The sequence below is a fragment of the Rutidosis leptorrhynchoides genome, chromosome 9 (assembly GCF_046630445.1).
Source record: "Rutidosis leptorrhynchoides isolate AG116_Rl617_1_P2 chromosome 9, CSIRO_AGI_Rlap_v1, whole genome shotgun sequence".
In the NCBI taxonomy this organism is placed as follows: Eukaryota; Viridiplantae; Streptophyta; class Magnoliopsida; order Asterales; family Asteraceae; genus Rutidosis; species Rutidosis leptorrhynchoides.
Window position 1 is genome coordinate 233,430,798 of NC_092341.1, and position 20,965 is coordinate 233,451,762.

Genomic DNA, 20,965 nt, shown 5'->3' on the forward strand with positions numbered 1-20,965 from the left:
AAACAGTATATTTTAGATTATCATTATTTGATAATCTACGTAATGCTTTTGAAACCTTTATTGATAAAATAAAGGTTATGGTTGTTTTAAAAATGAATGCAGTCTTTGAAAAACGTCTCATATAGAGGTCAAAACCTCGCAACGAAATCAATTAATATGGAACGTTTATAATCAATATGAACGGGACATTTCAACCGGTGTTCCTGTCAATCCTGAAACCTTCAAATTTGTCCGCGTAGCCCTATCCTGTATGTGCCTTGGGAAAGTTCTCAAACAATGCCAATAGATGATGTCAGCTTCGCTGTCTGTATCCGTGTAGATACGGCTGATGAACTTGTTTGCAATGACTGCTGATATGACCACTGGCTGGACGGATAAAGTCCAATTTTGAATTGGTTGAAAAATGATTGGAGCATATCTCCAGCTTTCAACATTGTTGTCTGATTGCTCACCATCTTCATAGCAACCATAATTGAACCACACCATTTTGATTACCAAGTCTGGAGTTGGTTCGCGCTCTCCGTATTGGTTTTTGTTTTCTTTTCCGACATGCTCTTCCCTTCTTCTATTCTCATCCCGACGTCCTCTTCGACCATCATTTTTCTGCCATGCAAATTTATTTTTAAGATCATTTCTTCTGTATTGCTTTCCTGGTAACAAGTGATTTAACTCCCCTACCTTAATCTTTGCAATGATTTCCCTCATCAAAGACTTGCAATTATCTGTGTCATGACCCCACGCCTCATGAAAGTCACACCATAATTCACTTCTTGGGCCATCTCTTTCCTCTATAGGTGCTGGAGGATTGAAAGCAGACCGAATAGGTTCAGTGAAAAGAATCTCCTTAGGAGTTTTGGTTAATGCCATTATCAACGGATGTCTCTCTAAGGGCCTCATGTTATGGTGAAAATCATTGGGATGGTTGTTGCCTCTCCATCCGCCATTGGAATTGTCATTTCTCCTTTGGTTTCGATCAAAGTACCGTCCTCCGTTGTGCGGTTTGGTACTGTTGTTGTTACTATCAAACTTGCTTGGTCCTCGCTCGCCGGCTCGGACATGCTTTTGTGCAACTTCCAATGCCTGGTGCAGAGTTTTTGGTAGGTCATACCTTAATGTATGAACAAGTGCACTAAATCTTCGTTGATCCAAACAGAAAATAAAACCAGATACTAGTTGCGACACTGGACAGTCAGGTATTTTTTGCGCTTCAAGCGTGTATCTCTTCGTGAAATTACTCAAGGATTCGTTATGATGCATCGTTATTTCATGTGCATCAAGATGTGTCAAAGTGCAGCTACGAAGATTTTGATACTGCATAACAAACTTTGCACGAAGGTCCAAATAACTTGTTATACTTCTTGACGGTAAACTAGCAAACCATTCCCTTGCCATTTTCTGCAACACCATAGGAAATATATGACAAGCTACTTCATCATCCCAATGCTGCAACCTCATTGCACCTTCAAACATGGTAAGAAAATCTTCAGGATCTGTAGTACCATCATATACTCCAATTGCCGGAATGCCAAGATTTCTGGGTAACGAATAGTTAGCAATTCGATCAATGAAGCACTGAGTGGATTCTGCCATAGTTGGCGGCTTTGTAGCTTGCTCTCCAGTAATTAGAGCGAAAAAATTATCTACAGCCACAGCGCGGACGGCGGAGCTGTCTGCTTAAGGATTCCGTTTAAAAGTAATGTTGCTCTCTTCTCAGACATGAACTCCTCTTTCTCATCATTCTCTTCTTCAGAATCACTGCCAATATAGCTCAATTCATTATCATCTTCAGAATCATCAATAAGACTGCCCAACTTGTCAAGTATTCTGGATTACTTGTACTTTGATATAGATTGCTTCTTCATGATTTGCTTGTCTTTACCATCCGTCATCCGTCGAAAAGATGTAAATGGTTGACATCCTCGTGGTTGCATCAATGGTCGCTTCTCTGGATTAAGAACGAAATTTTGACGCCTTTCTGCACTTTTGGTTGTTGTTTCTTCGATTATTGGCCTTTTCCCTGGATTAGTGGCCAAATGTTTAAGCCTTTCTGCGGTTTCAGTTACTGTTTCTTCAATTGTGCCTTCCGGTGGCTGAACAGGTGCATCCTCTTCAGGCATTGGCAAATAAGTTGTCATTCTTTCGGTTAATGGATTGTTGAATGTTTCGAGTACGCTTGTGGATGGGGCTTCAGTTGTTTTTGTTCCTTTTCCGTTCCGCGTGTTCTTAACATTAGTAGATAGCGCCATTGTTGACACCTATTTTCTTATGAGGTAAGACTTAGTGTGTCAGCACAAATATTAGAAGTATCTAGCTAAAAGTGGGGGAATGTTGCCGATTGATGTTTACCCTCGGAAAATAATCCCTGCAGACCCGGATCACAGATATAGAAATCTGTGGGGTGGCTTAATCAATCTTTGTCCGCTGAGCGTTGAGCTACTAGCCGGATGACTTCTAGTGAGAGAAAATTCTATGTGAAAGAGAAAGGTGAAATCTCTGGTCACAAATTATCAGAGTGTCTCAATGTGTAAAATGACGACCCAAGAGGTCTATTTATAGTGATAGATCCACCGGAGTACTCGGGGACACGTGTCAGATGATGCTGCATTCTGTTATTCGTGATCCGATATTTACGCTGGATGTGACGCTCTCCGGTCAGGGCTTAAGCGCTAAGCGGCCTTCAGGGCTTACGCATGACGGAGGCAGCCTGCACAGAGGAGAACGCTGGACGGACAGTTTCACAAAACTGTTGTTCCCAATGTTCCTGATACTAATTTCATGCGAATATTATGCCTTTATGCGTGTATACGATAGGATACACCATTAATATTCAACTCACAAATCATCTCTGACCAATAGAAAAACAAAATTGGTTAGAAAAACAAATTTGAACACCGGTCATATCGAAAGAGTGACACACATGAGCTATATTTACACAAGAGAAAAACAAACCATCAATAAAAATTGTGGTATGTAAGGGATGTCATATAAGTAGGGGAGCGTGATATCTAACGTGCTCTGGGTGTCAGTTTCAATTTTTGTTCAAACGGCATTTTTAGTCATTGACAGAGGCTTATATGTGTCAAGCATGAAATCTCATACTTGAATACGCCAACCACCCGATCATCTCCACGAATACACCTTCCAGAAGAAACTCATCAACTCGAACAATACCAACCAGTAAAACGCACACTTGAATATTGCGAGGGAAGGTAAAACCCCTGCCGGGATTCGAACCCGAGTCACCCGCAGTAAGACCTCAAAGTTCGAAATCCCTTGATCCCATTCAGGCAAGCACCTTGGTGGTGTCAGTTTCAATATCAAAGGACAAAAAAGGGAGCGTGATATCCATGTGGCGACTTATGATTGGTTTAGATATTATAGTCGTTTCCAAATAGCTCCAAACGGCTACTTTTTCAATAACTATGTTCAATTATAAATACCACATCTATTATTCGCTATTTTCACATAACTTTATCTCATTCTCTCTTAGTTGTATATATTCTACAAATTTTTAAGAAATTATACAACGGAATCTTACGATATAATTTTTCAATCTGATCTCAAAGATGAAATTATATAATGATATTAATATTTTGAGTGTCTTCGATTTTTTTGTTGCACTTAAAAGAGACATTGTTCCACATGTATTACTTGAGATAAATGTGCATCATAATACCAAAAGTTACTGCCTAACCGATGATATATATCCTTGAGACCAATGGCGATTCTAGAATCAAAACTCAATGGGGTCCCAAAATTTTATTTGATAACTTTCTTGCACAAAATGTTGAATTTGTCGGGTCAACTCGAGTCGGGTCGGATCGCGCTCAAAACACAAACATAAAATTGGATAATACTCGCAAAATATAAGGTTGTTCGTATTTTTTACTATTGTCATTATAATGTTACTCTCTCCGTTTCTAATTTATAGTTCAAAATTTTATTTTGAGATGTTCCAAATTGATTGTCCACTTCCATAAATAGAAAATAATAAAAAAATTAAGTTATATTATGCCTTTAATGTATGTAGATAGAATTAAAAAAGGAAAAAGTAAGAGTAAAACTGAAAAATAAATAAAAAGTATAACTTTTATAACATTTTCTTAAACTATAGGTGTATTGTGTGGGAACAACTAAATATATATATAACGGATGGAGTATTTTATAGGAGTAATATTTACATTAAAGTGTCAAAAAACAATCTATATCATTCCATAACATAATATATGGTTAATCTACTCAAATGATCCACTTATATGCATTTGATCAAACTATAAGTAGGCTAATTTCAAATACTTTATTAGTCAAACCTAGCAAACTATAATCACTAAAAATTTATGGGGTCCCATTATTATATTTAGTGGTGTCATATACTAATAAAAAAAAAAATTTGCAATAAATTTCGAAAAACTAGTGGTGTCACAAGACCCGTAACCCTCTTCTTAAACTCGCCACTGCTTGAGACACACTTGTCAAAGGGTGGTGGTGTTAACTGACAAGCCACAAGCCAAATTTAGGAAACTTCTAGCAAGTTTCCGAAAAGATCTTGAGTGAACTTTTGTGGTACTTCAAGGTCAGTTTGCTATTTTGAATACATCTTCTTGAGCTATGAGTGTGAATATGATGCGAAGGGTGACATACATTTGTGTAATATTAGACAATATAATACAAGAGAACAATAGATTCTCTATTAGTTCGATTGAGGAGAAAATACATGCTTAACCCATTGATCAAAATCCGACGTGTTAGAGATAGAGGAAGAGAGAAATATGAGACAAACGGGTGGATGGTCAATTAGGGGACAATTCGTCGAACATATTTGATACTTTCCTCCTAATTTTCGTACATGAATTTTAGACTTATGTAATCTTATGAATAATTTATTTATTGAATTTTAATTTATATAATTTATATTTGTAGGAATTTAATTTATGAAATTATATTACGTACTTTATTCATTCTTGATTGTTAATTATAATTAAATGTTATTTATTTATTTTATATAATTCAGATTTATAGCAATTTAATTTATGAAATTATATTATGCATTTTATTCACCACAACAAAACCTCAAAATTCGTACATTACAGTCAAATTCTTCTCTCTCCTTTAAGATCACCCATTAATGTGACTTTAACATGAAGACAAATTTAGTGTTTAATGAAGGAGAGAAGATTTTGACTGTGACGTCGTAGTTAAATTTTGAAGTTGTGCTATCGTGAGTGTCAATTTGGGTGTTAAATATGAGTTAAAAGATTTTATGTGATGTGTTAAAAATATAGCTGAAAGTTGAGTGAAAAAAATAAGATAAATAAATTATAAAAAATTTGGCGAGATTTAATTAGTTAAAAGAAATCTGACGCCACCTTTTTTTGCTAGTTAGATACAAAATTGAAGCCCCAAAAAATCAAATTTGACGCCCCATAACCATAATAGGCGTTAGGAGCGTCAAATTTTACCAACTCATAGTCAGATTGAAATCTAACACCACATAACCACTAGTCTAAAAAAATCAAATTCAACTCCATATCATAGTCTCGGTAATGTATGGTGTAAACCGAATGACAATACTTTCCGGTATTGACAGTTAAACAGCTTTTTATACTTACAATAGATACATATGACATTACATTAACGGTACCAACTTTCATACAGGTGTTGTATATAGCTTTCGTTAGCTTGTGTAAGTGAGACAAAAATTGTTGTACGTGCTTGACTAATGAACCTCTCTACACCTCACACGGTAAAGAAATGTGACACATAAACATCATAGCCAAATTTATTTTTACACAGAAGGATCAAAATTATATCACACCTCAAATATTTTGTTACTGTAAACTCATTCGCATGCACTGAACTGTCAATTATATCCAATATAAGATCTACTCAACACGAAAGTAAATGACTAAATAAGTAGAGCTACACCAGATATTTTTTGATGTGTAAAACCTTCAAAGTGAAGGAAAAATACCATCAAGAACTTCTTCCACTATATCAAACTGTGATTTACAAGATTATGTCTTTCAGATATGTGGATTTACCATTATATACACATTCACAGGCTAATGGGGCAATGTAGTTATATAAAGCATATATTCATTCAACGAATACGGTTGACGTTAGCAAATGGCTCAGAATTGGCTTTAGGTGCAGCTTTTGCAGCAACTTCAGGCTGCCCAAAAACATTCCAAAATCTCAACGTCTCGTCTCCTGCTGCAGATGCAACTGTACATCCATCTGGGCTCTGCAAAACATGTCATTATATTTATTATTAATCAAGTGTTGACTTTTAATTAATTTAATTAAGTGTTGACTTTTGAGTCTGACTATTATACCTGTGCCATGAAAAGAACTCTGGATGTATGACCAGTGAGCTCAGCCATCTTAACCATAGACGGGTACTTCCATAGAGTCAGCTGGTTCTGAGTGAACCCATGTGAGCTCAGCAGCTCACGCTCATTCTTGCTCCATAAAAGTGCACACACTTGTGACCCTGTGTCAACCGAGTTCAAACATGCACCCGTGTGTGTGTTCCAAAACTTGATACACTTATCACCACCACCACCGCCTGTAGCAAGAAGGTTAGCCTGAAACGGACACCACGCAAGGGCTTTCACCGCCGCAATATGATCCACGAGCCGATGAAGAAATCGAGTTGGGCCATTATTAACCGAAGAAGCCATTGACCGGTCCCAAATGTGAACAAGATTATCGTTTCCACCACTGGCTAATTGTTGACCCGAATCTGACCATTTTAACCCGCAAACTTCTTGGTGGTGGCCCGAGTACGTCTCGACTATATGTGATCTTATTCTAACGTCATTGTTCACAATCCGACCGTGCATACCTCCCGTTGTGAGTATATGGTTGTTCCAATCCATTGCTCCAACACGAAACTCGTGACAGCCTCTCAATGTTCTTAACTGTTCCAATTCAAAAAAATAGGGTCAACACGGGTCAAATCATAAAAATACAAAGTCAACACAGATCAGATTATGATTACCAATCGGTTAGAAGTGGAATCCCATAGTTGGATATCAGAATTGTTTAATCCAACTGAGATGTGGTTGCCATCGGTCGCCCATTTGACACTTGTCACGGGCCCACTTTCATGATCAATGGTGACAAGCTCTGACGTATTTCCATCTGTTGCGTCCCATAGATAAACTGTATTTCCGAGAGCAATCGCAAGTATATTTTTGCTTCCCCAATCCAGTAGATTCAGGTAGAAATCATCAACGATATCTGGTGCATCCAATGTTCTTTCTGAAGTCTATTTAGAAAAAACAAAATACAATACTCAGATTTGAATCTAATAACTAAACTGCATTATACAGATAAATACAAGAAACCAATATGAATGTAATAATGCAAAACACAACTTGTAAAGAAACAACATTACATCGTTTTTGGGGCTTGAAATTGAAACAAACAAATTAATCTCTATTTTTTTGCTTGACAACAATACACACATATATATCATTGTGTACATATTGTAAAGTTTTTGGCCATTCAGTTAAGCAATGTAGAGCCGGACCAAGGACTGAAGATGAAGAAGTTGCAAAGTTTAGGGAATGGCATTAAGGGTTTGCAACAAAGAGATGGTCAAAGTCAAGTGCAACAGGGGTCTTTTAGGCAGAATGGTCAACACGTTCAACGTAGAGGTTTATTGATAGACTTAGAAGTGGGCCTCTATGGAACAGGGTGAAAAATGTACCTGTTGTAGTTGAAATTATGCAGGCAAAAGAAAAAGTAGTAAAAAGGGAGCTGTAAATAACAAGCAAGCATGGAGGAATAAAGGTGGTGAGTGAACCTTAACGGATTATGTGGTGGAAGAAATTTGTGACAAGGATAAAAAAAGTGAAGATGGATTGAGCAAATATGAATCAAAAAATATTTATAATGCTCTAGGAGAAGTATTTGTTGATATGGACGATTCTAAACCAGGTGACGAACGGGATACGGAGTATGAATTGTATGCTTATTTAGTGAGTCTTATAAAGGCCATGCAAATGAAAAAAAAAGGGGGGGAATTTAGGTTGGTATTGTATTTGGAAGAGATTAAGATTTTTTGAAGGTGCTATGTATATGAAGTCAGATGGTAGTATCAAGATGGAAGTCGAATGAAGTCAAACTAAATCAAAGAGTCTACAAGCTTATATATTATGTGGAACGTTGAATCTTAAAAGTCAGTAACTAAGTCACCAATTGAATTACCAAAGGGCCTTTGGCCTAGCCATATCGAGGAGCCCCTCTGAGGTCATAAGCTCGAGTCCTGCTATGAGGTCATGAGTTTGTTGTTCTAAAAAAAATAAGTCACCAATTGAATTGTAATTGCATTATACGCATTAGAGGATGTTTTATTTGTAGCAGAATAGGTGTAATAACTGTTGGGACTCTAGTAATATAAGTATTGGTTTGGGATTTTCATTAAAAATCCCCATTAGTATGCCTAATATGCAATATTCCGGGGTGACGTCCCCTTTATCCAATAAAAAACAATACACATTTACACATATCTAACTAATAAAGAAGCGATCTAGTAATGAAACTGGATTCTGGGGCTTAAAAACAAAACAAGTTTTAATCAAAGAAGTAATGGATATTGTAGATGATTACCTGAGGAATGTATCTGCGGGCCTTTACTGGTTTCGAGTGCTGGACTGGAGAAGAAAAATCATCTGGGATCAATTTTTTAGGCGTGGGAGGTTTGTTCTTGAAAGCAAGAATCCTGGTTCTGTTCATGTTGAAGCAATCCGCCAAATGTTTCCTGTACGCCTCCTTGGATGGCGAGCTGTTCAATGGGGTTTCCTTAACCTTTATCCCTTCGGTTAGCATGTAATGAGCGTAATCGAAATCCATAGCTGATCTATTTGGTATAAATCTATCCAACTGCACATCAATCAATCAAATAAACAATACACCCCAATTCAGTACCAAATTAGGGAAGAAAAATAAAACCCTAAATCACAGTAAAGAAAATTACGTTTTGGCGAGAATTGCGTCTCTGTAGGAATTGTTCGCGAAGAGGGCAACGTGATTGTGACTTGGAAGCTGAAGAAGGTACAGATCCTGCATCCATACTATTAGTAGTAACAGATATATAAAAAATTTATATAAAAAAATAAGAAACGAAAACCTGCAAAAAAGAAATTAGGGCAAAAAAATGCAATAATAACAGAAGTGAGATTAAGAAAACAGAAATTAAAGAACTCAATGAGATCGTAGTTGCGTAGATTGCAAAAAGAGAGAGAGAATAATAGCGATTTGAGACTGTATGTGAAATTAGGGTTTAGAATTGTGATTTGGGGGCGATTTGAGACTACGTAGAGATAATTTCGGGGGTTTATATATGTGAAACTAGGGTTTAGAATGGTGATTTGGGGGTGGTTACGTGACCGCGTTGAAATAACGGCTAGTATTCTATTTGCCGTGTATCCGTTATGCATTGTGACTACAATGCCTTTGGTTGGAAGAGACTAAAAATAGAATTCCAAATTTGGAAGAGGCTAACCCCAACATAGAATTCCAAATTTGCCGTGTTTATCTAATCGGCCTGGCCTGTTAAGTTTTTTTTTTTTTTTTTTTTTCCTCTCGCAAAAACAAAAAACTTTTATATAACGAAAGAAGATAAATTTAAAGAATGATAACTCTTTTTAACTTAAAAAAAAAACATTAATCGAGCATAACTAAAAACATAATGATCATGCATATATTTTCCGAGGGAAAATACATCCACAAACAACAATATGAGATGGGTTGTTTTAGGCGTCATCGTCGTTAACCTCCGGTCCGGTTACCGTGATAACCCATACCCGAGATGATGATCTCGGGAGGGTGGCTAACGAATTGCCCGCCGGTCGATAGTCGGAACCTAACGACGACAAGAGGGAGAAAAACCCTACAAGATCCGTAGGTAAAAACCCTAGATCGTGAGAGATCGTGTAGTCGCCGTAAAGAGGCATTTAGCGTGAGATGCGGAGAGCCGTATGCGATGGATGCCGAATGCGTTGCGGTGGAGGGGCGTGTGAACTTGATGTAGGTTTTCCCCCATATTTATAGATGGGAATTAGGGTTTAGATGACTTGTGGACTAAGTCAATCTTAAGCCCTAATTAATAAACCCTACACCATCACATAACATATCCAAAGCTCGAACAAAAAAAAAAGACAATATTCCTAAGATACAAAACCCAAAAAGCACGAAAAAGATGAAAACCAATCTACCCAAGAATCGAGAGATTAAGAATCATCTTGAGCCGACACGAAAGTATTACAATAACACGAAACAAGGATGTTCAAGCGTCTTTGATGAAAACGCCAAAAGCCTCCATCTCGAAGGATTTGCATTTTAAATCCCTTGAAATCCTATGTTCGGTTGAAGTATTTCAAATGAGTAGAGATTTTAAAATCCCATGAACATGAGATTTAAAAATACCTTGTATATGTGAAGGATTTTAAATCCCGTGAATATGGGATTTACATTTTACGTTTTACGTTCACGTTTTACGCTTTACGTTTTCGTTCACATTTACGTTCACGTTTACGTTTTTCGTTTTACGTTTAAATTTACCTTTACGTTGAAATGGCTACCTCTAGTGTGCTTGTCATGACTGCTCCAAATTAGTTACTCTATTAAAGCTTGAAGCAAATATACATGTTTCATTATAAGGTTACATGTGAAACTCTAAGAAAACTTGTGCATTTTGTTGAGCTTAACTTTTATATCACAACAAAAAGCTTTAAATGATGATGCAATCCTACATGATCACGGTGTGCGTAATCACTATCAACTACTTGTATCCACAGTTTCAGCTATAAAAATTTATCATTGATGCAAACTTTTGAACAATAAATTTAATAAAAAATTTTATTTTGTTGTATACATCATTCTATGTGTCACCATAACATCAAACATGATATATTTTAGACAAAATTGCTCAAATTGTCCCCGTGTTTATGGTTTTTTGTTCAAATCGTCTCTGTGTTAACAAAACTGCATAAATCATCCTTAAATGCCAAATAACGTCCCAAATTAGTCTCTGTCTTAACTTTTATTAAACTCTCAGTTAATCAAAAATACATGATTGATCCCTAAAGTTTCTTAAAACATTGCAACAAAAATCCTCTTCCTGGCTATATAAATTTGCTACAGAGCATATATAATCCCCAATCTCAAATAGCTTCATCTTAATAATTGTACCATACATCTGTCACCAATGCGTGTAAGTCTTCTCAATTCAATCTCTAACTAGATCTAGGGTTTTTACTCCACTATAAACACAATGAATGATTAATTCTCTCAGCCTGACATAAATTAGAATAGGATCTATAACTATTACTGTATTTGGTATATATGTACACACCGATTGATATCTAATTGAACATTTACAGTTGGAGATGATGGAACCGTTGTTATTGGAAGTTGAGCCACCGAGTCCAGTTAGATACTTGATAGGATCAACGATTATGATGATCGGCGTTGTTTTGCCCCTAGGTTATATGATGTTTTGAAATAAGTGTGTTCCGTCTAATTCATCTTTCGCTAAACAGACGTAGGTGTGCTCTCCTTCTAATTTAATATTTCTTTTTTTTTTTTTTTTAGTTTGCAGAGTTATGAGTAACAATCGTTGGCGAATACTACTGTTATTCTAGTTGTTTCTGTTATGGTTTGGAAATGTGATTGTAACGAGGGTGACTTTGCAAAGTTAGTTTTTTCTATCTTTCTTTGCAATGTTAGTTGATTTTGTTTTGTTACAAATCAATGTTAGTTGATTTTGAAATTTAAGCAATTGATATAACGTAGGTTGAATTTGGTTATCTTTTAAATGGAATTTCTAAAGTTGGAATTTTATTTATATAATGTTTATCGTCCAAATAATTGAACCTAACCAGATGAAGGTTTCTAGTGAGCCTGTGAAATACTCCAAATTGACTAAGGCATGTCATGAATTAGTGTATAACAGAAGATTGCTTAAAATATTGAAGCAAGTATGGATAAACTTGCTCTTGGAAAGAAATGTAACTGAATATATATCAGATATGAAGCAATTGAAATAAACTGACATTGAAAATTGCATTGAGATCCAAAAGTCAATCAAAGTGAAACGTAATTAGCTTGTATCTTGAAGATGATGAAGAGGATTTTGTTGCAATCTTTTATAAAACTTTAGGGACCAATTATGTATTTTTGACTAACTGAGAGTTTAACAAAAGTTAAGGCAGGGACTAATTTGGGACGTAATTTGGTATTCAAGGATGATTTATGCAGTTTTGTTAACACAGTGACGATTTGGGCAAAAAACCATAAACACATGGACGATTTGGGAAATTTTGTCTATATTTTATAATGTGTTTATTAATTGGGATTCTTGTTGCAACAGGTGCATTTTATTCTGTATGTTATGCCAAGGGCATCAAAACAGCATTCACGAAGGAGAAAACATCGGTCTTTTCATGGACTTAACAGACGGGAATGATTTGCTTATCGAAAAGTATTATCACTGTGGATATAGTTATAAGCATTTGTTATATTCATACCTAATTTCACTGACTATATTCTCCAAAAAAATAAAATTAACGTGTTAGCGCCATATATAAAGTATTTAGAGTTTTTCGTTTTGGTATTTGAATTTCTATATAAATTTGTCAAGTTTATAAATGTGCTTCCATTTCTATAAAAGTCTGGTTTATCAAACTTGAAAGGCTAAACATAACTCATTCCTTCAAAACCTACAATGAAATCTCATTATGACATTTTGTCAAACACGTACATTACATGATATCTTGTTACAGCAACTATTAAAATTAATCCAAAATTTAACATTAAACTTACATGTAGTAACTACAATTATCCATTTAGGAAAATACAACAACGATACTTAATAAAAAAGATTCAATAAATGAATTTGGCAATCAAATATCAAACAATACATTAAACGTAGAGAGAACAAATTTAATGCAAAATTTAAAGGGATATCTCATTATATATACCAACAACAAGGGCTCGTTAGATATGTTCAACAATAACAACATCAATTTAATACGAGTCAATGTAATGTCTAAACAACAAATTTAATCAATTCAAACTATGAGCAAAACTAATCGTAAAAATTCACCGAGCTCGAATCAGACAACTTAATTAGTCTTCGAAACCATGTTAATTACTTCCCAATCGACAGCTCGCAATATCCTAATTAACCGCGAACAAGTGCAAAGCAAAGTCTCTCCGCAACGTCCTGAAAAGACCAAACTTGAATGGTCATATCTTCTTTTAATCCATTTTCATTCACAAAATCTTTCCACTTTTTCTTAATCACATAGTTAACATTATTCCCCATACTCCACTGCCCAAGATTCAACTCCCATTCACGCTTATGTGTATCAAACACACTCACACTTACATCATTTTTACTATCCAAAATTATTTTCTCACTTGGAGTCAAAATCTCATCTGAATTGTGCACTTGTTTTCCGGGCATCAACAACCGCCCCTGATTCTTTCTGACATCAGTTGACGTTAGTTGCTTCTTGATGAACAAATTAGCCTTCTTACCACCAATACTGCTTATAAAATCTTTCACATTATTAACCTTCAACTCATCATCATCATCATCATCATCATCATCATCATCATCATCATCATCATCATCATGGATCATATTTAAATTAGGGTTTCTTGAATCTGAAATTTCGCCATTCTTAAATTCCATCATCACAACATCATCTTCTTGACCACCCTGTTTTCGTGAAGACAATTTTAAGTTGTTTCTTGAATATTTTATCACGTTAGGGCTTCTTGATTTCAATACATCGATGATATTATCAGCCTTCTTGATGACATCATCTTCATCATTACGAGAAATTGTAACAGGGGTTTTAGAATGTGACGATTCTCGAACAAGAACACAACGTTTACCGCCCAATTTGAAAACAATTTTTTTAATCTTTGAATGATTTATGTTATTGTGAATAGCAACAGCGCTACCAGTAGTAGCAGTTGGAAATTTATTGGGGTTCTGTTCTTCAACTCCACGAAGTTTTGCAAGCATATTTTTAACCCTTGCAGAAGCAGCAATGTTGTTATCTTTGAAACCCATTAGCGATAACAAGTTTCTGATGTTTTTTCTGCATTTTTTATCTCTTGTTTTCATGTTTTTCTTCATTGATTAATGACGATATTACAGAAAGATTGAATGTATGAGTGATTTTGGGGTTTTGTTTAGGGGAATTGAAAACTTGGAGAGGAGGAGTTAGAGGGGTAATGAGATTTTGAGTTGTTTTTTGTTACGGAGTAATTTTTTTTTTTTTTTAATATTATATAAGGAAATTAGTTATACCGGCGTCGAAGCTTTTTTACCGTTATACGTGAGTACGCGTCACGTTTTAGATTTACCGTGTTAAAGCAATTTTGCTCTAACAAAATAATACCTCACCCCTATTTTAAATGCCTAGTAAGTTGGATTTAGAAAAAGGGTCGAATGAATTTCAACTTTCCTCTTGAATATTCAAGGTAAGTTAATTTGAAATTATTTTAAAATTTATAAATTAAATGAGTGTATTACATGAGAGTAAAATGTGATGCTTTATAATATCTAATTGTTATATGTGTAGGTTTTTCCTATGCCCGAAAAACATATTAAATTAATGTGGCTAATATATTATGATCCAAGTCGGGTCATACCCAATAACAAGCTTACCAACGCCTTAAACGTATTTAAGCTTAACGATTAGATCATTAAGTAAATACACGACACTTGGATTTTAGAAAATTGGGTTTCTAAAATATTATCACTTAAGATTAATTACTTGGATAATTTATATGATGAAGATTTAATTATTTATAGGTTTTAAATAATTAAATTGTGTTATATTTTATAAAATGGTTTATAAAATAAAAGTAACTTGACAAATGCATGATTTATTAACTAGTTTTATAAAAAAAATCCCATTGTTTTATAAAAGTCCCATGGGGGACGGTTTTGCTCTCTCCAAGGGAGCTTCACATGCACAATTTGGTTACTTTTAGATAGCACAACTTCACATATGCATGCTTAACTATAAAACCAAGAATTTTGACTCATTGATAAGGTGAATATCTTTGAAAACAACTCTTTCTCTTACCATTAAAATTCTGGCCGAATTTTGGAGCTGAAAGGAGAAGGGTTCTTGCTTGGTTTACTAGCTAATTCAAGTGTCCAATTGAATCCTAACTAAAGTACTAGGTGTTGGAGGTTGGCTTGGGGTATTATCCCTTGAGGTTTCATAGTTTTGGAGCTCACATTCATCATCATCTCTTGAGTTGCTGCTGTCCAAATTTTTCCAGCATATAAAAGAGGTTTAAAGCTTGGTCTTACTAGTGTTTGGGTGTCTTAATCCTAACTAATTTAAGGGTGGTGTTGGTGCATCAAAAGCTTGGGATTTTACACTCTTTTTCCATCACTTTGCTCATCATATTCAGCCCTCAATTTACTTGAGGAGGTAATATATTCTTACTTCCTTGCTAATTATATGTAAGCCTATTTTCAAGACTTGATATTACATGGAATTCAATTATAATGGTTATGCACATAAACTTGTTTTCTTGATAATCATGCTTCCGCTTTCATTAACTTTCAAAAATTGGTTTGTGACTATGTTTACATCAAGAACATGTTATAATGTTGAATTCCATCAATGGTATCTAGATCCGAAGTCTATGAAATATGCTTCTTATATATATGGTCTTTAAAACCCACCAACTTTGCATTCTACTAACATGCATGAAAGTAAAATGCAAAATTAATGGATTAAGGTGGGCATATGATTTAGGCCGAATTTGGGAGGGCTCCAAAAGTGGTTTTGGGTTTGCCATTTGGTTCATATTTGTTGATATATTGATGTTCACAATCATAGCCTTGACCTTGTGAATGGTTGCATGTTTGTTTGGTTGATTATTCATTCATTTGGTTTGTAATAATATTTATTCAATTTGGTTTGTAATATTATTAATTTTGGTTATGTAATTTATTTTATATTTGGTATGTAAAATAGATTAGGTTGTATTTCATTTTAGACAAAATGTATTAGGATATATTTTGTAAAATGATGAAGATGATGAAGACTTGATGGACACATGAAGATGCATTTGGATGCAAGTTTAAGTGGGAGGTTAAAACCTTCTACTTTGTGTTACGACCCATTACCCGGTGGCATTTTGTTTTCGGCTAAACAAAATGCTTACCTAAAGGCTTGATTGTGAACAAAATTATTTTGCATGCGTGGTTGTTTTATTTTCTTGTATGATTGTGGATTGTGTATGTTACTACAACAAGTTATCACACAAGTTATCTACAAGCAAAACTACAATTTAATTGGTTAAATTATTAACTATATGCAATGAACAAAACTACAATTTAATTGGTTAAATTGAAATGGCAAAAGACGTTAATAAATGGTTATTAAGAACTAGAAATGGATTGCACATATAAAATGGTTTATATCATAGTAATAAAATTGGCATTATTACATGACATGAAAATGGATTTTCATAAGTACCATACACTAAATGCATGTTGGTGTATGGCATAAATGTTTTCTCAAACTAGAAATAACGAAAACTTAAAATCCCTTTTAACAACAAGACAAACAAGTTAAATGCCATCCTTTTGTGCAAACACTTAAAAATATTAGGGAACTCTTAATGGGATAAAGGTCACCTAACCGTTATGAGCAAACTAATATGATTGGGGTGAATTTCGCACACTTGTGGGATAAAGGTCACCTAACCACTAGTATGTTGAATTTACACGTTAGCACAAGTAGGACGACTTGATTTGGGAATCATGAACTTAGGGTCACCGAAGCATGATGAACAAATAGGCGTTGATGGGATAATATGCCATGCAAAAGGATTGCATGATCTCATAACTTAGAAGTTGCAAAAGGATTGCAATTGTCATATAATGACTACCTAGCTAAATCAAATGACGGGATAAAGGTCACCTAACCGAAATTTGGTTTACCGTTGGATTCTAAAATTTAATAAATATCAATTGGATTTAAAGGGTATTGATTGTTAAATTAAAATTAATACTTAAACAACTTTGTTAAATTTTATAGATGGCCGCCAATAACAACAACAACATTCCAAACGCACCTATCAACTTTAACAACCTATCGTTGAGGTCAATCCTCGAAAAGAAAAAACTCAACCATACAAACTTCATGGATTGGTTCCGCAATCTAAGAATAGTCCTCAAACTTGAGGACAGGGCGTATGTGTTGGAAGACCCCATTCCCGATCAACCGGACGAGGATGATACGGAAGCCATGGCTTATTGGGAGAAATATTGCACCGATTCGTTGCAAGTTTCTTGCCTCATGCTTGGGACTATGATACCCGAACTCCAAAAGGATTTCGAGCATCATAGTGCATATGACATGATCACACAATTGAAGGAGATGTTCCTTCAACAAGCTCGTGTCGAGCGCTTTGAAACGGTCCGAGCGCTTCATGCATGTCGGATGGACGACACCCAATCCGTTTCATCTTATGTCCTTAAGATGAAAAGCCTCATTGATCGAGCAAACCGTCTAAACTGCAACGTGTCTAATGAATTAGCCACGGACCTTATCCTTAACTCATTGTCAAAGAGGTTTGACACATTCGTGTTAAACTATAACATGAATGGTTGGGATAAAAGCATTGGCGAATTACATGCCATGCTTAAGACGGCAGAAGCAAGCATGGGAAAAAGGGCTTCACCCGTGTTTACGATCAATGAAGGCGGGTCCAAAAACCATAACACTTCTAAGCCAAAGGTGGCTAAGAGGAAAGGACCCGCCTACCAAGGCAAGGGCAAGGGAAAGGGGAAGATGGTTACCTCAACCAACAACAAGAAGCAAAAGGTTGCCGGTAAAGCTAACCCCAAGGAAGATCCGTGCTTCGGTTGCGGTGAAATGGGTCACTGAAAACGAAACTGCCCGGTCTACCTTAAGGAGTTGAAGGAAAAGAGGGATGCAGGGCAAACCTCAGGTAATGTATATATGGTATACATTGAGCTTAGTATTACTTCTTCTAATACATGGGTATTAGACACAGGATGTGGAACTCATATTTGCAATTCTTTGCAGGGGTTCAAAAGAAGTGATCGAGAAGCGGGAATGACAAGTCTCTTCATGGGAAATGGAGCAAGGGTGCAAGTGAAAGCTCAAGGAGACTTTGTTTTAAAGCTACCAAGTGGTTTGGAGCTTATTTTGAAAAATGTTTTGTATGCACCCGATTTATCTCGAAACATTATTTCTGTATCCCGTTTGAAACAATGTGGTTTTAATCTTAATTTCATTAATGATGATATCCATGTTTCTTTAGATAATGTGTTCTATTTTAAGGCTTCGCCTTCGAATGGTATTTATGAATTGGTTCATAATGACACTTCAAGCAGTAGCTCAATGTTCCATACGAACACCAAGAAACTCAAAAGGGATTTGAGTGATTCCTACTTATGGCATTGTCGCCTTGGTCACATAAACAAGAACCGAATGTATACACTTCAAAAGAATGGACTTTTGAAATCAAATGAACTAGACTCGTTTGATGTATGTGAGTCTTGCTTACAAGGCAAAATGACTAAAGCACCTTTCAAAGGGACCTATGAAAGGGCTAAGGACTTATTGGGATTAATACACTCGGATGTATGTGGACCCTTTAAGCCCATAACTAGGAATGGTGAAAGATACTTCGTCACTTTCATTGATGACTTCAGTCATTTCGGATATGTCTACTTATTAGGACATAATGACGAAACTTTTGAGGCATTCAAGGAATATCAAAACGAAGTACAAAATCAACTCAATAAGACAATCAAGGTACTTCGTACCGATAGAGGAGGTGAATACCTAAGTGATGCTTTCCAAGATCATCTTAGAAATTGTGGGATTATCTCGCAACTTACTCCACCCGGGACACCACAACTTAACGGAGTTTCCGAAAGGAGGAACCGAACCCTAATGGATATGGTTCGATCTATGATGGCTAGAAGCTCGTTACCTCTGTCATTTTGGGGTTATTGTCTATGCTCGTATTTTAAATATGGCCCCAACCAAGAAAGTGGAACGAACACCTCATGAGATGTGGTTTGGAAAACCTCCATCTCTATCATACTTAAAGGTATGGGGATGTGAAGCTTATCCTAAGCGTTACGTCCCTAATAAGTTGAATGCTCGATCCACGAAGTGTATCTTCATAGGATATCCCAAGGATGATATGGGATACTATTTCTATGATCCAACCGAGCAAAATGTATTTGTTGCTCGAAAGGCTGAATTCCTTGAAACTAAGTTCCTAATGGAAGGAAATAGTGAAAGGAAGATAGATCTTGAAGAGGTTCAAGATCAAGTAGATGATACATAATTGGCTGACACTAGCACTCAACATGAAAATGTTGAGAGTGATCAGATGGATGATCAAAATACACAAGACGTTCGCAAATCTAGTAGGATTAGTAATCCTCCTGAGAGATATGGGTTTCTCATGGATGGTTGCTATGTGGTTGATTTGGATGAACCAACAAACTACCAAGATGCTTTGTCAAGGACTGATAAGGATAAATGGCAGGAAGCCATGAACGCTGAGATGCAATCCATGTATGACAACCAAGTTTGGGAACTGGTTGTACAACCTACTGGCTCAAGGCTAGTTGATTGTAAATGGCTTTTCAAAATGAAAACCGACATACATGGAAACTTGGATACATATAAAGCTAGACTTGTAGCAAAAGGTTTCACTCAAACTCAAGGGGTTGACTATGATGAAACTTTTTCGCCTGTGGCAATGCTAAAGTCTATTAGGATATTACTTGCCATTGCTGCTCATTATGATTATGAAATATGGAAAATGGATGTGAAGACCGCTTTCCTAAATGGACATCTTGAGGAAGATGTCTATATGGTTCAGCCTGAAGGTTTTGTTGATCCGAAATATCCTAAAAAGGTATGCAAGTTAAAGAAGTCAATCTACGGATTGAAACAAGCATCTAGAATGTGGAATCATCGATTTAATGAGGAGGCCAAGAAATTTGGCTTCATTAAAAATGGTGATGAAGCTTGTGTATACAAGAAAGCTAGTGGGAGCACTATCATGTTCCTTGTACTATATGTGGATGATATATTGTTATTTGGAAATGATATTCCGGCAATGCAAGGTGTTAAAACTTGGCTAAGTAAATGCTTCTCCATTAAGGATCTTGGAGAAGCACAATACGTTTTGGGGATTGGGATCTACAGGGATAGATCCAAGAAACTGATAGGTTTAAATCAAAGTGCATACATTGAAAAGGTCTTGAAAAGGTTCAAGATGGAGAACTCTAAGAAAGGTTTGGTACCTATTCAAAGAGGAACGCTCCTTAGTTCATCTCAGTGCCCCACCACGAAAGATGAACAGGAGAGAATGAAGAAGGTCCCTTATGCATCTGCTATTGGGTCAATCATGTATGCAATGATATGCACTAGACCGGATGTGTCATGCGCTCTTAGCCTGACAAGTAGATACCAGAATAACCCAGGAAACAGTCATTGGATTGCTGTTAAAAGTATATTGAAATACCTTAGGAGGACTAAGGATACGTTTCTTATATACGGGTCTGGTGAGGAGGAACTCGCTGTAAAAGGTTACGTGGACGCGAGTTTCCAAACTGATCGAGATGATTCTCGATCACAATCCGGTTATGTCTTCACGTTAAATGGAGGTGCAGTCTCTTGGAAGAGTTCAAAACAGGATGTTGTTGCTTTATCCACTACAGAGTCGAAGTACATCGCCGCATCATTGGCAGCTCAGGAAGCTGCATGGATGAAGAAATTCATCGACGACTTAGGAGTAGTCCCTTCCATTCAGGACCCTCTTGAGATCTTTTGTGACAACGAGGGTGCGATTGCTCAAATCAAAGAACTTCGTGCTCACCAAAAGACCCGTCACATTGAGCGGAGAT

The 20,965-nt window shown here is 36.0% G+C and overlaps 1 protein-coding gene across 1 annotated transcript; it reads right to left on the reverse strand.

Annotated features, from left to right (window-relative positions):
* Positions 1-6,100: 6,100 nt before the first annotated feature.
* Positions 6,101-9,456, reverse strand: LOC139865928 (cell division cycle 20.2, cofactor of APC complex-like). Its single transcript, XM_071854037.1, has 5 exons — positions 8,987-9,456; positions 8,620-8,892; positions 7,004-7,273; positions 6,336-6,923; positions 6,101-6,244 (listed from the first exon to the last, which is right to left on the reverse strand). The coding sequence occupies exons 1-5, from the start codon at positions 9,080-9,082 to the stop codon at positions 6,101-6,103; spliced, it is 1,371 nt and encodes a 456-aa protein (XP_071710138.1). The 5' UTR covers positions 9,083-9,456.
* Positions 9,457-20,965: the final 11,509 nt, after the last annotated feature.